General features: G+C 45.9%; 1 protein-coding gene across 3 annotated transcripts in view; it reads right to left on the bottom strand.

The window, feature by feature from the left end:
- The window catches only part of Runx2 (RUNX family transcription factor 2), a 238993-nt gene extending 225070 nt beyond the window's left edge, over nt 1–13923 (bottom strand). For 2 of the 3 annotated variants that reach the window (XM_036167197.1, XM_036167198.1), the window contains exons 1-2: nt 13003–13923; nt 3578–3734 (exon numbers count right to left, since the gene is read on the bottom strand). In XM_036167197.1, the coding sequence (XP_036023090.1) occupies nt 3578–3734; nt 13003–13398 (553 nt within the window). In that variant the 5' untranslated portion in view covers nt 13399–13923. The remainder of the gene's footprint in view (nt 1–3577; nt 3735–13002) is intronic. The other variant, XM_036167199.1, reaches the window with a different exon arrangement.
- Between the last annotated feature and the right edge of the window lie 3616 nt (nt 13924–17539).

Raw genomic sequence — 17539 nt, 5'->3', positions numbered from 1 at the left:
AGATTCTCAGTGCCCATGTTCAAAGAAAAAAATGGGCATGGCAATGTGTGCCTGTAACCCCAGCACTAGAGGGCAAAGTACAGGAGGATCACCCAGTTGATACAGTGAATTGCATGAGAGACCATGTCTAGAAAAAAGAGTGGAAAAGAGACCGAACAAGCCATCTCAACATCAACTTCGAACCTCCACATGTACTCACAGGTACCAGCACACACATGTGCAAACACACTCGTAACCCCCTGACACACAGAATCTGAATCCTACTTGGGCAGAGCCAATTACATCACGTACAGTTTCATCTAGGAACTAGTCCTGCAATTCTAGCCAAGGCCCTATCATTTCTTAGATCCATGGGGGAACCATCACTGAAGGACAGTTCCAATTTAGCCTCAGAGGCGGCCAGGAAGAGCCAGACTGTACACAGGATTGTGTCCTAAAATGACAAAACACCACACTCTGTGCATTGGTGCATTGTAAATACTTTAAAAGGCTTGTAAATTAAAAGTGACATGCTTGATGTCAAAAGAGGGCAGCACACGCAAGAAGGAAGAGGAAACAAAGAGGAGGAGGAGGAAAGAAGGAGAAAGAGGAGGAGGAAGAGGAGGGGAAGAAATGGTCAAAGTCATTTTAAGCCCTTCTGTGTAAAATATTAAGGAGGAAAAGGAAGATACAATTAAAAAACACAACTTCATACAAGCTTCACTGACGCTGTACTTTATCTCAGGCATTTTTGAATGCTGAGTCCTGCAATGATCTAGGAAGCAAAAGCAAATGGAAACACGGATGCTTTGTATACCTAAGGCCCAATTTTCAATTTCAGAGTCTGTGTGTCCACAAGTGAAAAGGTTAAAAGAAACATAATATTTACGAAACTTGATTTTTATTTTGTTTTGTTTTTCTTTTCTTTTAAACACCATTGAAGACACATTGTTGTAAAGTTGGGAGAGAAAATCCATCCATCCATCAACAAAGCATGCTGCAAAGACTTAGCAACAGAGATGAAGATGTGTGAGAGCCAGAGAGGAAGCTGGAGACAGTCTTGTAAAAAGCAGGTCAGGCTTGAGGGTTTCCTGCCACTGAAAACCTGACTCATTTTTGTCCAGAGCCCCTTGGTGCCCTCTGTCTTTTCTCTCTCTCCATTTTAGATTAATCTCATTGCTTCCTCTCATTCAAAGTAACATAGTAATATAAAATCTATTATTAGTGATAAATCAATTTCTCTCTCTCTCCTTCTCTCTCCACCCACTCCCTCCCCCCCCCCACCCCGATTCTCTAAGACAAGTCTGGACCAATTTCTCCATCCTGCCTCTGGCAGCAGACTGGAGCACTTCAGATCCTCCACCACGTCCCAGCTGCTTCAAAGGAAAAATCCTACTTTCTTCAGTTAAGATCATAAGAAATATAGGGGGAGGGGTCAGCTCTGTTTGGACATAATTACACTTCATCAAAAGAGGCTTCCTTCATCTTCCATGCGTGAAAAGTCTGCAAGCAGTTAAGTCTGTCTTTTTTTTTTTTTAATATAAAAATTGCTATTTGGGAAACCAGCCAAAACTCAGAAAGCCAATATAGTAAAACAGCGCACACCCTTTGTTTCCTTTTGAAGTTTCTTAAATAAATATGTTGAGGGTTTACAAAGTACACTATCACTCCACCATAGTTTCTAGTCAAATTGATCAGAAAAAAAAAGGGGGGGGGGTGATTTAGTGTCTATATAACACAAAAGTGCAATAAATGAAAACACAAGCTGTCTGTAAAATAAAATTAAGAGTAGCAGACCATCCTTTAAATATTAAAATTCACAGTAACATAAGACGAAAGATATGATTTAGAATATACAGGTTCATCATCACATTTACATTGAGAGCACACAGCTACCTCATTATGTTTACTTTTTTTTCAGGAGGAAAGAGAGAAACTTAACTGTGCTGTGACTCTGCAACAGTAACTAAGAAACAAACAGAATTGCAGAAAGAGGAAATGAAGGAAGGAAGGAAGGAAGGAAGGAAGGAAGGAAGGAAGGAAGGAAGGAAGGAAGGAAGGAATGCACACACACCCTCCAACCCAGTCTGTCACTAGAGAGAAGCTTCGTCTTCACCGTCTTCTAACGAAAAAGCACAGAGCCTGTTACAGAGACAACCCCTTTACCTTAGTTCTCTCAGAGTCTCTGTACCTCATTTCGGTTCAAACAACCTTTCAGTGACAGCATTTCATTAACATGCGTTGTTTTTTTTTTTCTTAAGTTAAAAAGTACAGCTTCTTGGCCCCATTCCTAGAAAGTAACTAAAACTACTCATCGGAAACAGTCTTGCTTAAATTCCCCTTATCAAGTTTTTACAATGGTAATAATTTGACATATGACCCAAACTGGAGAGTAATTATTAGCCATGGCTTAGAATGGGTGTTTCTCATTTCCTGATTCAAACCTGGGCTGCAGTGAACACACACAGGCATCGTGGGTTTACTTTGCCTCCGCGCTAAAGTGCCCTACTCTTTCTTCTTCTTAGTGTAACACTTGAAATGGAAATAGTAGATCCAATAAACTGAATGAACATAATACTTCCGACAGGTCAATAACCAGTAGCAGTCACTCTAGAGAATAAGTAAATAAAAAACAAAGTATTGATCTCCTTAGAGACTCTGTTAAAAAGGAATTCCATTTCTGAAACACTGGTGAAATCCTTAAAAGAATTACTTCCTGTTTTGTGACCCCTCTAAATGCTCCTAACATCTGAATGTGGATTCTGATGACTGAAGACCAGAACCACTGTGGAGCCATTGAGATCCTGATCAGTTGACTGGGAAATTTCACAGCCATTCTCATGTAAGTAATTCAAACAAAAAAGCCTTCAGCCAAGCTTGGTGGCCTTTAGCCCAGCACTCTAGAAGCTGAAGCAGGCAGATCTCTGTGAGTTTGAAGTCAGCCTGATCTACATAGCAAGTTCCAGGCCAGCCAGGGTTACGTAGTAAGACCATGTCTTAAAAAATAAAAAATAATCTCTCTCTCTCTCTCTCTCTCTCTCTCTCTCTCTCTCTCTCTTTCTCTCTCTCTCTCTCTTTCCCAATAAAGCTCTAGAAAAAAATAAATAATAAATAAATAAAAATAAAGCCTAAACAATGATTTGTTAAAAGGTTCTTATTACAAGACTAATTGAAAGCATTCAGAGGTGATATCGCTAAGGGAAGACAGTGCTCGATCTGTCCCCATTTCAACTCAGAGTAAAGCTGATACTGTAGGAAATGTTTCCAAAGCAATCACATTCTGTTCCCCACTGCCTTTCAGTCTACTCAGGTCACGTGACTTCTCATAATTCAGAACTTGATGCTCCAAGTATTCTTTCCTCTACTGTACACACTAACCCCCCCATGAAATTAGGAGCTAGTTCTTCTGAAAACACCATTTGACTCTTCAATATCATAAAACAAATGAAAACACTCAAGGGCATCTGGATATATTTAAACAAACCTTCGGTGGTTCTGTTTCAGTAAAAAGATGCTGAGTTGCATATGCATAAGTTCACATTGCATCGGAGAGCCTAATGTGTTTACTCCTTGACCAGTATAAAAGTCAAAGACCTACCTCGTCCACTCCGGCCCACAAATCTCAGGTCGTTGAACCTTGCTACTTGGTTTTTCATGACAGCAGAGGCATTTCGGAGCTCAGCAGAATAGTTCTCATCATTCCCCGCCATGACAGTAACCACAGTCCCATCTGGTACCTCTCCGAGGGCTACCACCTACATAAAACAGGAAATACAGAAGGAACAGTGGCACATCAGAAACACTTAAGAACTGAGGACACATGCTCACTGTAAACGATGTCTTATCAGGACCCAGTGCTGTGGTCCAGTCACAGCAGACCAGACGGGAAGCATCTGGGTTACGACACCACTTCAAACACACTGATGGTTCAGGGTCCATCCATTTTGAAAGCAAGCTAAATTTCCCTTTATTTATTGTCTAGTTCTTCACAGAATATATGTACATTTTTATTAAATCCCCATGTTAGACTGTCTGTGGGAATTATACCTCAGAAAGAAGGCTGATACCCCATCTGCAGATTACACTGTACATATTAAGGTGTCAACTGTCTACAGCCCCAAGAGCCCTGAGGTATAGTCTCAAGTCAGATCGTAAGCTAAAAACAGAAGAGTATTTAGAGGTTCCAGAGACAGCTCAGTGGGTGAAGTGCTTGCTTCAGAAACATGAGGACTCAAGTTCAGATCCTCAGCAACCATGCAGAAACTTGGGGGAAGGCAGTTTGCATGTGCAATCCCTGTTAGAAGGTGGAAAACAGGCCATCTCGGGGAGCTTGCCAGCCAGCTTAGCTTAGTTTGCAAGCTCCAGGTTCCCATAAGAGGCTCTGTCCCAAAACCTAAGGTGGAGGGGAACAGAGATGGCTCCCTGGACTTTCCACCAAGTTTGACTTGAGTTCCATTCCTGGGACCTACAAGATAGGAGAGAAGCAGAGCTGTCCAGTCACCCTCTGACCTCCACACGTACATGCATGTATGAGAGTACATACAGACATACATAAATGTGATTTAAACACAAGGTGGAGAGCAAGTGAGGAAGATATGCCAATGTCAACCTATGTCTTCCGCATGCAGAGAGAGAGAGAGAGAGAGAGAGAGAGAAGGACTTTTAGGTGAAACTCCTAGTTCTGGCTGAGACACTGCATACAGACCAGGTAGGGGCAGGTGTCTTACAATTCACCTCCCTACATAGGGCTAATGGTCATCTTTTAAGGATACTGTGAATATGCTGCATGCTTCCTCTGCTGTGGGGCCCAGTGAGATAGTTGAAGCTACCAAATGAATGAGGTGTAGGTACAGAGTAAAGGCCCACACAAGGCAGAAAATGTTCACGACACAATCAAGAAATGTACCCTGGGCTGGGGAGACAGCTTGGTTGGGAAAGTGCCTGCCTTCAAGCATGTGGCCCAGAGTTTGATCACTACAGGAAATGTAAAAAGCCAGGTGTTATGGCATGTGCTTATAATCCCAGATCTGGGGAAGCAGAAAAAGGAAGACTGGGGTAGATCAGCATTCTACCCTAAACAACAAGTCCTAGAGCCCACAGAAGAGCCAAAAAATAAAATAAAATTAGCTCCAAAAAAAATAACACCTAGTGTTGACCTCTGACCTCCAAACACATATACAAGCATGTACACACCTACACATAAGTAAGCATACACCACATACCCACAATCCCATTCTATTTCATTTACCATGTTGGAATGCCATATTTGTCCCTGTGGTCTACAACAGTTAATCTGAAGCTTATCAATTCATCAGGATACAGGATAACCTGTCTCTGAGGCTAACACACATTCAGAATCACTTCATCCTCAGTCTGTTGTGTACCTTGAGTTAACAGGGAACCTTAGTAAGAAAATGCTGACACTGGGGAACCTTCCCTGTCATATAGAAAGCATTCTGTTCTCAGTCCACTACCAAGACCCTGCTCCTCAGTGACAGTCCCTTCCTCTCCTGGAACTCCCAGGATTCCCTGCACCGCCTATCGCCATTTCTTCACTTAGTGCCCAGGAATCCTATGGTAACTTGGCCCCAGCTAAAGTGGCCATTCTGACCGCGCGTGCGCTTGTCTGTCTGTTTAGCAAACACCCGGTTCCATCGTTTCCCACCTCTGCTTCCGTGTTCTCACCTGTCAGAGTTCCCGCATAACACATTCAGATCTTCCCGAACACACTTGGTACGTATCCTCCTCAAAGAGTGTCTCTTGTCCAGGGGGATGCAGGCACTATATTTTAGGGCTGAACTGTCCCTGTCTGTGCCCCCTCCCCCCAGGTGTTCCCATTATATCCTCTTTCCCAGCCAGGAAAACAATCAAACGAGATGGAACCTTGTCCAGACATTTTGTCACTCTTACTCGACTCTTAGGCTGTTCCCCAGTTTCTCCAACTTCATACCTTGCTCAGTTCAATTCCCTTCAAGTGTTGGACTCACATTCCCAGTGTCCCACCTTGTCTAGTCACTCTCAATTTTACAGCCTATAGATTGGTGAGTAATGCCTCTTTTTACTAAATTAGCCCCAAATTTGAAGAACGCCCTTCATTTCATCTAGCTTGTTTACATACCTCAACTCCCAAAACAGTGCCTGGCGTCTGAGGAGGCGTTTGATGAGTATTTTATTTCTTTTAAATAGGAGTCGGAAAGATAGCTCAGTGGGCAGAGTACTTGCTGTGGAAGTGTGGGGGCTGATTTCAAATCCTCAGAGCCCACATAAAGGCCAGACACAAAGAGATACAGGTCTGACATTTGTAATACCAGCACCCTTACTGGGAGATGGGGTAAGCAGAAACGCATGAGTCATTTAGCCTGGTACACAGCAGCAAACAGCTAAGAGACTGCCTCAAGGTAGAACACAGGGGCCAATATCTGAAGGTGTTCTCTGATCACCACAAGCATGCCATGGCACTCCACATAGGAAATGTGTGTGTGTGTGTGTGTGTGTGTGTGTGTCTGTGTCTGTGAAACAAGTATATGAAAGAGTTCCATGAAAAAGCACTGTTCCCAGCAGCCAGCAGTTTGTGGGCTAGCAGCTACAATGCTGAGAGAACCAGTTAGAGGATGAGTCAGCACCCCTCGCCAACAGCCAAGTGTCCTTGAGGGAGACCGGTATTGCCTGGAGTACACAGCCATTCTCAACTGAGAAGTCTCCTGAGTCAAAAGCAGATCCCTTGAGAACAAGACTTCCTCTCTGTCACCTTGGTCTAGCAACTCGGGTGGGCGAGAGGCAGCCAGCGTTACTGAAACAAGTGTGGTGCTCCTGACCATGAGGCGTTTCTCTGAAGCCAAAGCTGCACATTTGAAAATACAGAAATAATTGACTATGTCGGCCAGTAATCACCTGAATATTAAGACATTTTGTACATTCGGCAGGTTGTATTTTAATATCTGCTGCCTGCCTTTCGACCTCAAAATAAATATTAATAAAGGTGAAAGAAAGTACTATATGCACTAAAAAGCAAGAGACTCCACTCCCCCCCCCATACACTTCCCACATACCTACTATGACCTTATACCAATCATCTCGTCTTGGAGAACCATGGTTTTCTAATATAAATTGAAAATATTTTTTTATGCTATGAAATGTAGAAGATGCCACATAAGCACAGAGTGTCATATTTTAGTGATCTTGCTTTGGGTAGGATAAAGAGAGTGACAGTTCCACATCAGCTGCCTGCTAAACACAGGCTTTTAGTGGCGGACCGTCTTTAAGAGTACCACTGAATGTGCGACTCTTCGCTTCATGGCCTCAAATGTTCTGCAATACTGTTGAAAAAGGTTGACCCTTTGCAGGCTCCACTCCAGTCAGGCAGTGTTTCAGAAAATAATATTAATTATAATAAAGAAGTCTGCCTCAGTTTAAAGGTTTTTAAGAGCTTGGAACACTATCATTTTGCTACATATTGCTAACATAATGGACTTTTTTTTAAGTTAGAAGAGAACAAAAATTGATTCAATAAAGGAAAATGTGCAAGAAAATATTCCTAAGAATTCCACTTTACTAAAGCAGGATAATAATGACTTATTAAATACAGGTATTTACATATCATATTTAGCAAAACATATGGATAATTATGAGTTATGTGTACCTTCTATGACGCTTAGAACTGGGGCCTAGAGAACATGCCCACACAGTGACAATCTTTCTGTTAAAGCTGAACTTCAGACCAGTGGCTAAAATACAGTGTATTTTATGTTATTCATTCTACAAGACCAGACTGACCAATGTTTTTTCTGAGGAGGGGGTGGCCCATGTCTTGGGAGGGGAGTACTGTACTTGACTTTATATCATTCAGAAGTATAATTACATGTTTAAGACTTTTTAAAATAGATGTCTTAGGCTTAAAAGTTTCCTTTGAATATTCTCAATCATGTTTATCTAAAAGAAAACCAAAGCATGAAGAAATTTTACACATTTAATCGGTACTAAACCCGAGCAATGGAACAAAATGTTTTAAGGGGTAAAAAGAACAATTAAAAGCACCACTCTTTAACTGGTTAGAAGGAAGCATGAACTGAATTTTTTTCCTGTGCTACCCAACACGAAGTACTGTTCTACAAAGAATAATTCGTGATGAAATCATAATAATTACACTTCTAGGTGTTCTTAAAATATAACAATTACAAAGTCAGGAAAAGTACAAGAAAGAGAGGAATCAGTTTCTGTTCTGACATTCCAGAATTTAGAAAGATTTTCCTTTATTTAGCATACCTCACTGTAACCAGCACTTAAACCACACAATATGCAGCTTGTACAAAACAAAGTCAAGGGGTATTTAACTCTAGTGATGTTGAAATTTTGTCCGAGACCCATTATGACTAAACCTGTGCCTCACTCTGAATGAGGAGTGGTGGTGAATTTAACTTGGACCCTATTCCCGTGGTCTCTATTCCCGTGGTCTCTATTCCCATGGTCTCGCAACACTGGAAGCTTAAAATTGCCCATGACATTTGCATGCACAGCAGTTTAGTCTAAACTAATCAATTACTCTGACAGATTAACATTATTTTGGCATATTGCACATGCAGTAAAATGAAATATAATTATTTCCAAGATAGAATCTGACCATATCTTTCTTTGTAATGAAGAAAGAGGCAACTCAATAATCACAAGAAGCAAAAACAAAAGAAAACTCTATCTTTTTTAAAAGTAAACTGTAGGAATATTTCAATAAATGCTACAGTGTGGCTTTCAAACTTAATCCAGGAAGGCTTCCTCAACTCAGAAAAAAAATGAATTCTAAAAGGAAAATTAATACAATATGTCATCTCAAAATTTTAAATATATGTCCAACAAAAAATTGATGAATTTTTTTTTCAGTTTAAGCTAGCAATCCATGTGCCATGAATCACAATGACTTAGATCATCTAGCAGTAAATATTCTGGAACTCTGGAAACACAAAAGCAATGTTGCCAAAGGAGGAACTATACAGAAGGGTGATACTGTATTTTTCCTCAAATGTAAGTTTTTCAGCGTTTAAAAAAGTATGTATTTTCTATCTAAAATTTATTCTAACTTACTAATAAGTAAGCAATAAATATTCAGCCCCACAATATCTACCTTTAAATGAGTTTTACAGGCACCGTGCCCTGTCTTTGTGCAACCTAATTTACTGTGATTGACATAACTTGGCAAAAACAGTTTGTATTGGGCTTGACAAGGATTTGACAAGCTCAATGATATCTTTCCTTATTAAGCCACAGTTAGATTTGTTCAAAGATATAAACAAAATCTAATCATTAAACACTTAAGAAAGATATAACTCACTAACACCAAGTACGCATAAGTTGCAAAATTGCATTTAAAGTAAGAAAAATGGCCAATGATGTCAACAAAGCCGTCTCAAATAGAAATCACACCATCATTTGGAAACTCTTTTTATCAACACTGAAAGATGTTATTAAACATACAAAATTAATTATGAGTACTTGGTCCTAAATCTAAAGATGTTTTCTTCTATAACACTACTAGAAAAAAGTAATATTCGTGAATATAGATGGTCTCATGTTCTCTAACTTAAAACAGTGACATGGGCCTTTACCACTTTGAGTTTTGAGATCTACATCTGGATGTCAACAAAGTGTTTCAGCTTGAAGCTATTTAAGGCAGCTTAGTTATGAACCCTGAACAGCAGGCTGCACAATGGGGATGCTGACAGGCCCCTAACTCAAAGGGTGCTACTGGATGCAGGGCTGACACACACTAGCCACTCTGCCTTCCAGACCAACCACCAGCTTCTGAGCTGAATTTGCAAACTGCTTCATCTGCTCACTAAAATCATCCGTGACAGAAAGGGCCAAGCATCCTCGAAGAGGAGGCCTAAACTATTTTAGGGTTTTAGTGAGATACACCTGAAAGAAGTGTTAAAAATATGTATTTCTATTTCCTTGACACCTGGAAGGACTGGCTATTTCAAAACTGCAGAACTTTGGTAAAAGTACAATGAATTTTGCATGAAGACCACTGGCGGTTTTGTGTTTTTTTTTACATGTTGAATATACATTAAATAAGGACTATTTTTTAAAATCCCCAAATTATATTATATGGACAATACCAATAGATTCTGTGCTTTTTAAAATAATCCATTGTCAATATCATGTTGCGGAGCTATTTAAGTTATCAGATGGAAAAACAGTCTACTGAATTCATTTCTGGCTGACTGAAGTCAAATTGTGTCACAAACCTGAAGTATGGGCTCAGGAAACAGTGTATTGATTTGAACACTAGATTTCTCAACAATTGTGTTCTCTAAGTCAGGGGTGGGGCTGCTTTAAGGGCATTTACCTCGGTGCTTTTTACCTAACAGTACTATAACTTATTTCCTACATAGCTCTAGATATGATAGCCAAATTGCTGTCACCACTTCTGAAATGGGGACTTCTTCATATTATGTCTTCACTGCAGATGTATTTCATTATGTTGAGAATATGAAAAGTCTGCTACGCTCATGCATTTATTCCCAATGCAAGTTATTTTTAAAAAGCTGTTGTTACATCATTGAAATGAAAATCATAAAAGTCGCTGTCAAAATTTGAACCTTCAAATATCCATATTTTTTTAAGCAGAGAGACAAAATTGTTAGGAGTGAGCCTCAGCTATCACCCACTTCTTGAACGCCATTGTACAGGTGGGAAGAACGCTGAGCGTCCAGCCCTTGGCTAACTCAACGTATTACAAATTTAAATATTACAGTATGCCATATTGTTACCAATGGTCTGTTTACTGGTTAAAATAAGAAAAATACACTCTGTGACTAGAATGCTTAACAACAAAGAAATTCATTTTTCAAAGAGTTATAGAAACTAGTTAGACTATCCAGGGTTGAAATCCAAGAAAAGTTCAAACTGAATCACAGTCCATCTTTATGCCCAAATCCTTTCCCTGCAAAATGCTTGTACTCAAAATCAATTCAGCACTTAAGATGAACAGTTCAAGACAGTTATATATCCTAAGCACAGTCACACCATAAGGTGCATAGAACGCTAGACAGCGAATTAATAAAGTTTAAACTTTAATGCATGACCTTGCATAGGCAAAATATCTATTGATTTGTGACTATCCCTACTTTAATTTAGGTTTGGAAAAAGATTTTTGCTTGTTTTTTATTTTTAAAAAATAAATGTCTACCCTCACAGAGACTGCTTAGAAAACTCCGGGTCCTTGGCTATAGACATTGCAAAAAATACCTCTCATATGGAAATACCATTTTCTACAATTTCACCTATATCTGACCTTTTCACATTACAAAGAGAACATTAGTCTACAAAATGGATGCTCTCGAAAAAGGAGAAATGTGACATGTGTGTTTTCTTAAGGAGCACTGCTTGATCCAACTACAAAATGAAACTCGCGATAGAATGCACCACACACCCCTTCCATAAGAGCCCACTCAGATTTCTGTTCAGATAGAAGCCCTGAAGAGATAACTGCTCGGATTGACCTGCTCCCCCCTGCCACCCCACCCACACACGGAATCTGCATTGGTGCGTGGGGTACCGGCGACCAACGACGGGGAAAATGCAAGGGGCCCGTGGGAGTTTGGCACCAGACTCCTGGATGAAGGAACTGGCACAATCCCCCGTTTTCTTCCCCCTCTTTCTCTCTCTCTCTCTCTCCCTTTCTTTCTTTCAAGATCATACTTTACACTTTACGTGCTCTCCACAGATGCAGGGTCCCGGGCCCACCCACTAGAGCTGGAGGTGCCTTTTGGACTCATCTCCCTGGTTGGCTCACCCCCTCTATCCCTAGCGTCTAGACCAGCTAGAGTGGACAGCAATCAACCCAGCACCACCGGCTCTTCTGGTGGGGGCTGCTCCGCGCTACCACCACCTTCCCTGAAGGCTCTGGGAACCCCAGACTACACTATAGCTATGGCCAGAGGCTGGGGACCCGGACTCCTTCAACCTGCTGGCGGCGGCTGTCCCACTCGCACGGCTACCGGTGCTGGCAAGCTAACGGACTCCGGGCGGAGGAGGCCGCGGGGCGCACCTTGGCGCCCAGGCCTCCGGCGGGAGCCGCCCACCGCCCTGCCCAAGCAGACCTGACTTCTGGGGATTTCTGGCTCTTTCAAGGCAATAAAGCAAATCTACGAATTTTCACCTCCGTTTTCATTCTGACCCGCCAAAGTTGCTCCATAGCTTCCCTCTTCCTCCGAGGCTGAACGGGGCAGGAGAAGGCAACCTAAGCCCGGATCCCCTTCCCTGCGGGGATCCAGCGCCTTGGACCCCACAGCTGCCCAGCCTCGATAAACGCAGGGACCCCGGCGATCCCGCCTTCCTCTGAGTAACGGGAACCGGAGCCTGCTAAGGAGGGCTCGAATGTCCCTGTCCGTCCCTGCTGCCCCGTATCCCCAAGCTTGCTGAGCACCCTCCAACCCTCTTGCCACGCACGGCTGGCACTTCGTCACGCCCTAGGCACAAGCATCCTCCAGCACCGGCACCGGCACCCCACAGGCACCCAGCCCGAGCCAGGAGCTCCCGGGACTGCCAAGCGGCACCCAATCCGAGAAGGGGACGCCAACCCCTAGGAGCGGCCTGCGGCTTTGGGGGAGGCGGGAAGGAGAGCACGGGATCCTGGAGAGAAGGCCGGGATGCCTGGGAGGAGTGCGGGGACCCGCGCCACAGGGGAAGGGGGCGGGGTGGAGCTAGCGGCTCGAGGCTCACAGTGGGCACCTCGGGGCGTCTGGGGCCCGGGGGCTCCAGCAGGGAAATCGGCAAGAGCCGAGACTGGGAGACACCAAGGATGAACTAGCCAGGAGCCCCAGGCTGGGATAGGAGGGAAAAGTGGACACAGGTGAGAAGGGGCTCTGCTCACGTGCCCGCTGCGGGGGTAGGTAGACCATGGCCACCTCGGTCCCCTGAGTCGTGGCCACCAAGACTGGAGTCTTGGAGGACACCCCCGGGCCCCGAGACGGCCGCGGGCAGGTTCCACCGAGCCCGGCCGGGGGCTGAGGGTGGCCAGTCTCTTCTTACCTTGAAGGCCACCGGCAGGGTCTTGTTGCACCTCCAGTGCGAGGGCAGCACCGAGCACAGGAAGTTAGGGCTGTCGGTGCGGACCAGTTCGGCCGGGTGGTCTGCGATGATCTCCACCATGGTGCGGTTGTCGTGCGGCGGCCTCAACCGGGGCACAGCCGCTGCTGCCGCTGCTGCCGCCGCCGCCGCCGCCGCCGCTGCGGCCGCCTCCTGCTGCTGCTGTTGCTGCTGCTGTTGCTGCTGCTGTTGCTGCTGCTGTTGCTGCTGCTGCTGCTGCTGCTGCTGTTGCTGCTGCGCAGCTACCACCGGGCTCACGTCGCTCATCTTGCCGGGCTGCAGGCTGCTGGAGGGGGGGCTGAAGCGCCGGCTGGTGCTCGGATCTACGGGAATACGCATCACAACAGCCACAAGTTAGCGAAGTGGCCGGGGGAGGGGGAGGAGGGTGGAAATGGGGGGCGAGGAGGAGGAAATTGAGGGGGTGGAGGCGAGACCGGGGGAAAGAGGATGGAGGTGACGGGACTGAAGAGGTGAGAAATCAAGTTCGAGGAAGCCAACTGCCGGGCGGAGTCTGATGGGGGCCCGGCGGCCCGCGCGCGACTAGGGTTGACGGGTGGGGACACCCGGGAGGCGCAGATCTCCGCCCGGAGGCTTAGGAGCCCCGGCGGTGGCAGCTGCGAGAAGAGCGCGGGGGCGTGTTTGGCCCAGCCGAGGCGAGGGACTTGGAGTTAGCAGCTTGCAATGGGGGGCCCCTTGGGGCACAGCGTCCTGGGTGCACTGGCGCCCCCCTCCCTGGTCCAGTCCAGTAGTGGAGCCCCGGCAGGTTCAGCAATCCATCTCGGCGGTCCGTGTGGCCCCGCGCTGCCCGCCACCGCCAAGCCGAGCGCGGCTGCCCAGCTTCTGGCGCCGCCGCCTGCCCGCGCCTCCTCCTCCTCCTCCTCCTCCTCCTCTGTGGCCGCTGCGCGCTCCCCACGCCGGCTGCGCGCTCCGAGTCCTCCCGCCGCCGCTCCTTCCTCTCCCCGCTTCTCCTCTCGCCCTCTCTCTCGCCGCCGCCTCGCAGCCACGTCCCTCCTGCGCTCTGCCAAGTGCCCCTGGCCCCCTCGCGCTCGGAGGTGCCGGGAGGTAAGTGGGGGGCAGCGGATCTCGGGGCGACGGATCTGGAGCCTGCGGACCGCAGCCGCTGCCGCCGCCCGCCGGCCGCGAGAAGCGCCGGCACGCTTGCCGAAGCTGGAGGGAGGCGGTCCCCGCCTAGGGCATCGGTCGGTGCCTGCTCCTTCGGCTCCCCCACGCACCCCCAGGACCAGGAACCCCTTCTTGGTCTGACCACGCTGAAACTGAGAAGCCGGAGAGCCGCGGGCTGCTCCCGCTGTCGTTATTTTTCGTTGTAACTTCAAAAGAGGAGGGAGAAAAATTCTCAAGTCCCTTCGTTGACGTCTGGACACTCTCCACCCTCCCCCACCACCCCACCCCACCCTACCTCGGCTGGAGAGGGGGGGCAGGATTTTACAGGATTCGGGGTTGGATTTTTCCCCTTTAGGTGACAACAAAATGCGGGTGACAGGAGGGCCTGTCACAATAGTTGTATAAGCTGAAGTGGACGCCTGGACACTTTCTTCTTATATGTTCATTCTTGTCATTCCTGGAGAATAAAGATGGGTTGCTTTTTTTTTTTTTTTAAGAACTGAAAAAAAAACGGCAGCCTAGTAATTAAAATAAGTTGTAAGTTGCAAAAACGCTTGCTGAGAGGAGCAAAAATAAATAAATAAAACAGCAGTTATACGTGAATTTTCAATCTTTTATTAAGTCAAGTCTTCGGCTCAGACTATCTAGTGGCTTAACGTTCTTCCTCACCACTCCCCCCTGGGGGGGTCTAAAAAATAAAAAGTAAAAAATGCTTCAGAAATTATTTATTTATGTATTTGTTTCCGGCATATTTTTAAGGCGATTTTGGAATCCCCAAAAGGCTGTGGTCGAGAGACGAAGAAATACGGGGGGGGGGGGGGGAGCGGCAGTTTTTACCTAAAATGTGGTTTTTGGAGGCTGGGATTTCTAATGATTAGGTTTTTGTGGTTTATATAGACACGACTCAAGCTAAAGCGATCATTAAGCTGATGGGAGACAGAAGCACGTGGGTTTCTCCGACCAGCCTCAAATTCTGAGCCTTCAAAACAAATCAAACAATGTGCGGCGCCCACAGAAGCCGGGAAATCAACTAGAGGCTGCTACACCCCACGAACTAGGCAGGAGCGGCCTGTTCACCTCTCGCGTGATGTTCTGTTTTATGTCTTACTTAACCAATTATTTTAAAACTTCCAAAGTTTCCAAATAGAATCATTTGCCAAAGTCCCGATGATTCCTAACAAGGTAGTTGACAAGGTCGCGACTTCGTACAATCAATGAAAAACTGGAGTCCTCCCTTGAAGGACTGAGATAGACTGATAGCTGGGTACCCTGCCTCCTCTCCTGTCTTATTTAAAGTTCTTCGCACAGCCATTAATTAGAGCTTTTATTGCTGGGTGCAAATGCCTCCCAAGTTCTGCAAGAGACTTGTCACGACCCTCCCTATCGGTTTTCAAAGCGCAGCTGCCACCCTCTAACCCCGCGCGCCCACAGTGTTGGGAAAAAGCTCCCGGGAAAAAGAGGTTGGTTGCGCCTCTGCCGGACTCCCCAGCCTGGCGAGCACAAGATAAGCATGGATCTCTGTGCTCAGCTGACTTGGGGTCCCGCGTTCCCGTGCCTGAGAGGTGTGCTGGGGTCTGAGGAGAGGACAGGGATGAGAGTGACTGTGCCCTCTCACAGGCTTGGGGAGGGAACTGGGGGACACCACTCTGCCCTTCCTCTTTTGCATCATTTCTGCCTTCCCTTTCTGCCCGCTCCACTTACAACTATGCCCGCCTCGTCCATCTTTCCTTTTCTCTTGCATGCTCTATCCGGATTCTTCCCTCTAGTCTCCCCGCAGACTCGAGCCAGCTCCCCGTGCCTCTCAGTCTCCATCTTCTGCCACCGCCTGCTCCCCAACAGAAAAGCTATTCTGCGCCACCAACAGTAACAATATCCCGCACCCTACTCCCCCAAGCTGGTGGCCTCCATGCTCTTAGCGCTCTGCTCCAGAACCACTGAAGCCACTTATCCCATCGCACGACAGGAGCAGCGAATTGCTGAGCTGTCTCCTAAGGGTGCTACTTTTAATCATCTTTTTGATCACAGGGGAGAGCTCTAACCTTGAATACAGCTACACCGCGCGCGCGCTAGTCTCCCCATCTATAAATGCCGGCTCCGTCTGAGAGACTGCACCCACCACCCACCCACCTTCCTTACACACTCACTTGTATTCTCACACACACACACTGACATCGTGACACCATTACACGCATGCTCCTCCTGCCTCTGGTGGAGCAGTGCTTTGGGGGCACATCTAACAGAGATGGTTTGATTTCCTTACTCCTCTCTCGAAGTGTCTGGGGACTATGAAGAGGGGAGGCGCCACCGGGAAAGAAGTGATTCTGTAGTCACAGAGAGATAGAAAGTCACTGGGAGGTGATACTGCGTCCCGCCGCCAGAAAACCCTCAGAACAGGGAACTTCCAGAAACTGACAGACACTGAGAAGCAGCCCACACATGAAAGAGGAGGTCTCAGAGGGGGCGCTTTTCAACAAGAATTCTAGGGTCTAGGGTCGTTTGAATCTAAGAAGTCCTGACTTGGGGACCCTTTCTTTCCCACCATTGCTGTCTAGCCGCCACCACCTCTTTTTTTTTTTTTTTTTTTTTTTCTTAAACTTGATGCATAATGAGACAAGCAGTCCTCAATGGTTGGGGATTTTAAGGACAATTTAATCAATGGTGAGATTATTTATTTTAATTAATCATATCCGGTAATTCAGCTTTATAGCCTTCCTGGGCATCCTCCCTCCATTAAACATTTCAGTAGAACTAATGTAAGCAGCTCTTGGAAGTTCCCAGTCTTGGATCCCTTAAAATATCCTACAGTTATTTATAATGTGGAAATGAAATTTTCCACCGAATGCCCTAACAACGGCTCAGGTATCTGGCCCAGCAGATGGATTTCAGTCCCCTTTCAAAAACACACTCTCAGCTGGAACTGATGGACCCTGGAACCGGTGAGGTCTTGGCTCTGAGCACTAAGCTTCAAGTAGGAAATATTTCCACAGCCCCTTCACCCAAACTTCCCCTAATAGTAAGCACATAGGGAAATTCTGAGCCTTTGCTGTCTTTGCTAGGTGTCCTTGCTGCTGTGCAATGTTTGATCTTACTCCTCAGCTTAGATTTCTCTTCTACAGAAAACTGTCCCAAGCAGGGTGGAGAACACAGCTCATTCAGTAACTGCTCACTACAGGAGCATGAGGTCCTGAACCCCACGCCTAGCCTCTCTCCCAAAGAAGCAGAGTCAGATGGTGTGTTTGAAATCTGGTGCTGGGGAAGGCCAGACTGACTAACCCCTGGGCTGTGCTGCCTAGACAGCCTAGCCTACTCAAGGGGCTCCCTGTCCCAGAAGACAAAGTGGACTTCATGTGAGTATGAC

Source organism: Onychomys torridus, chromosome 18 (genome assembly GCF_903995425.1).
Source record: "Onychomys torridus chromosome 18, mOncTor1.1, whole genome shotgun sequence".
NCBI classification, from domain to species: Eukaryota; Metazoa; Chordata; class Mammalia; order Rodentia; family Cricetidae; genus Onychomys; species Onychomys torridus.
This window is presented reverse-complemented; position numbering and strand designations above follow the sequence as displayed.